Source organism: Aureococcus anophagefferens (assembly GCF_000186865.1).
Source record: "Aureococcus anophagefferens unplaced genomic scaffold AURANscaffold_276, whole genome shotgun sequence".
Lineage (NCBI taxonomy): Eukaryota > Pelagophyceae > Pelagomonadales > Pelagomonadaceae > Aureococcus > Aureococcus anophagefferens.
Genome location: NW_008705810.1, coordinates 1 through 2186, shown reverse-complemented (window position 1 = coordinate 2186; position 2186 = coordinate 1). Strand labels below are relative to the sequence as shown.

Below are 2186 nucleotides of genomic sequence, written 5' to 3'. Positions count from 1 at the left end.
GTCTCGGCCGAGAAGTGGCGAATGGTCTCCGCGGCCCTTTACGGCCGCGTCCGGGCCTCGGCCAAGGATTATGCGACCTGTTCGTCCATCTACGGTCCCGATCGCAGCCGCGAGCGGCTGGGTCGCTGCAGAGAGCGCCCTAGAGCGTCTCCAGGGGCTCAAACATGCTCATTTAGGCCTAAATTTACTCCTTCACGCCCCATAAACTCGCTCTCTGCAGCGATCCCGCACCCCATGGCGCGGGTCGGGACCGTCGGCGGACAGGGCGGGCGCAGGAGCCTCGAGCAAGGTCGAGGCGCGGCCGCAAAGCCCTGCCAAAGGACCCCGGCGACCACCGCTCGTTCGGCGCGGACGCGCCGACGCGCGAGAACGGGGGCGCGCGGACGACGACCAGCGGTCCGCGCGGACGTGGTGGTACCATACCCGACCCCTCGATGCTTAGCTGTCGCCGGAGAGTCACATGGCGCAGCTGCGCAGGCCCTCGAATCCCTCGGCCGAACGCGGCCGAACACCTCGACCATGTTGTTGCACATGTGCATGGCGCGCGTCACGCACCTCAAGCGGTTGGATCGATCGATCATCATCCCCGACCCCTTCCCCACGCACTCGGAGGACACGGGCACGCCCGTGTCGACTCCGAATCGGACCCGCTCGGCTCGATTACGCGCATCGGCGCGGACGCGCCGACGCGCGAGAACGGGGGCGCGCGGACGACGACCAGCGGTCCGCGCGGACGTGGTGGTACCATACCCGACCCCTCGATGCGTAGCTGTCGCCGGAGAGTGACATGGCGCAGCTGCGCACCCGATCGGCGCCACCCGCCGAAGGTCGCTGCTCGAGCACGACCGCTCGCGCTCCGCTCGCGTCGTCCAGCCGCGCCACCGCGCGGAGAGGCCCGTCGGATGCATGGCTCGGCGCTCCTACGTTTTTTTCCGCGACGGAATCGGGGAACATGGCGCCGCGCACGGCGCAAAACACGCTCTCCGAGGCGCTTCGACGCTGCTCGGGACAAGCCGAGGACATTGGCCGGGGGTAAAATCGCAGTGGCTTCCCGAGGGGTACAAAATGTGATTTTGCGGCGATTTTGACCTTAGCCAATCGCGGAGCGCCTGGGCCAACTGGCGCAATGGTCGCGGGTGGCTCGTCGCCGAGCGACTCGCTCGTCGCGCGATCGACGAGCGACTCGCTCGTCGCGCGCTCGACGCCGCCGACGTGCTGTGCGACGGCGAAACGGCGTTGCAAGAAACTCGTCGTCGGCCTCGCCCTCGTCGCCGCCATCGTCGCGCTGGTCTACTCGCGGCTCGCCTGGACCGGGCCCGGCGCGGCCCGCACGAAGCGTTGGTACCGACCGAGCACCTGGCGCGACTACGCGAACTCGCTGACGCCGACGAACTCGAGCGCGCGCCTCGCGCACCTCGAGCGCGACGAGCGCAACGCGTCCGCGGCCGTCGCGGCGCTCGCCGCGTCCCGGAGCTCCTCGCGGGTCGCGTCGACGAGCTCGAGCGCGAGGTCGCGGCGCTGTCGGCCGGCGGCGGCGGCGGGTCCGGCGCGTCGTCCCAGGAGACGCGCGACGCGCTGCGGAACGCGAGCCTCGAGGTCGCGCGGCAGGGCGAGGCCGTCGACGCGCTGCGGTCGCGGCTCGACGAGGACGAGAAGGAGGAGAAGAAGGACGTGGCGCAGCTCCAGCAGAAACAGAGCTCCGAGGCGGCGACGTTCCAGGGCTACGCGGACAAGGCCGCCGGCGACGCGGAGGCGCGGCTCGACGCGAAGATCGACGCGCTCGAGCAGTCGCTCGGCGAGTACCGCGAGGCGACGGGCGCGAAGCTCGACGACGAGCGCGACCTCATCTACCACTGGATCGCGGGCACGTTCACGCTCCTCTGCTGCCTCATCGCCGCGGCCGGCGCCTTCAGCCACAGCCGCGCGTTCGCGTTCCCCGAGGTGCAGCGGAAGATCCTCGCGCTGCTCTGGATGCCGCCGATCTACGGTTTGTGCTGCTGGCTGAGCCTGCTCTACCCGCTGGCGGCGCCGGGCCTGAGCATGGTGCGCGACGGCTACGAGGCCTACACGATCTGGGTCTTCGTGTCGTTCCTCGTGTCCGTGCTCGGCGAGGAGGCCGACGGCGACGCGGAGGCGGGATTGCCCACGCCCGGACGGCGGGGCCGCAAGAACCAGCCGCTCCAAGT

The 2186-nt window shown here is 70.3% G+C and overlaps 1 protein-coding gene across 1 annotated transcript in view; it reads left to right on the top strand.

The window, feature by feature from the left end:
* The window catches only part of AURANDRAFT_68659 (hypothetical protein), a gene marked incomplete at both ends in the record, with an annotated part of 7575 nt that extends 5475 nt beyond the window's left edge, over window positions 1–2100 (top strand). The window contains 2 exons of the mRNA XM_009044369.1: window positions 177–252; window positions 1474–2100. Of these exons, the coding sequence (XP_009042617.1) occupies window positions 177–252; window positions 1474–2100 (703 nt within the window). The remainder of the gene's footprint in view (window positions 1–176; window positions 253–1473) is intronic.
* Window positions 2101–2186: the final 86 nt, after the last annotated feature.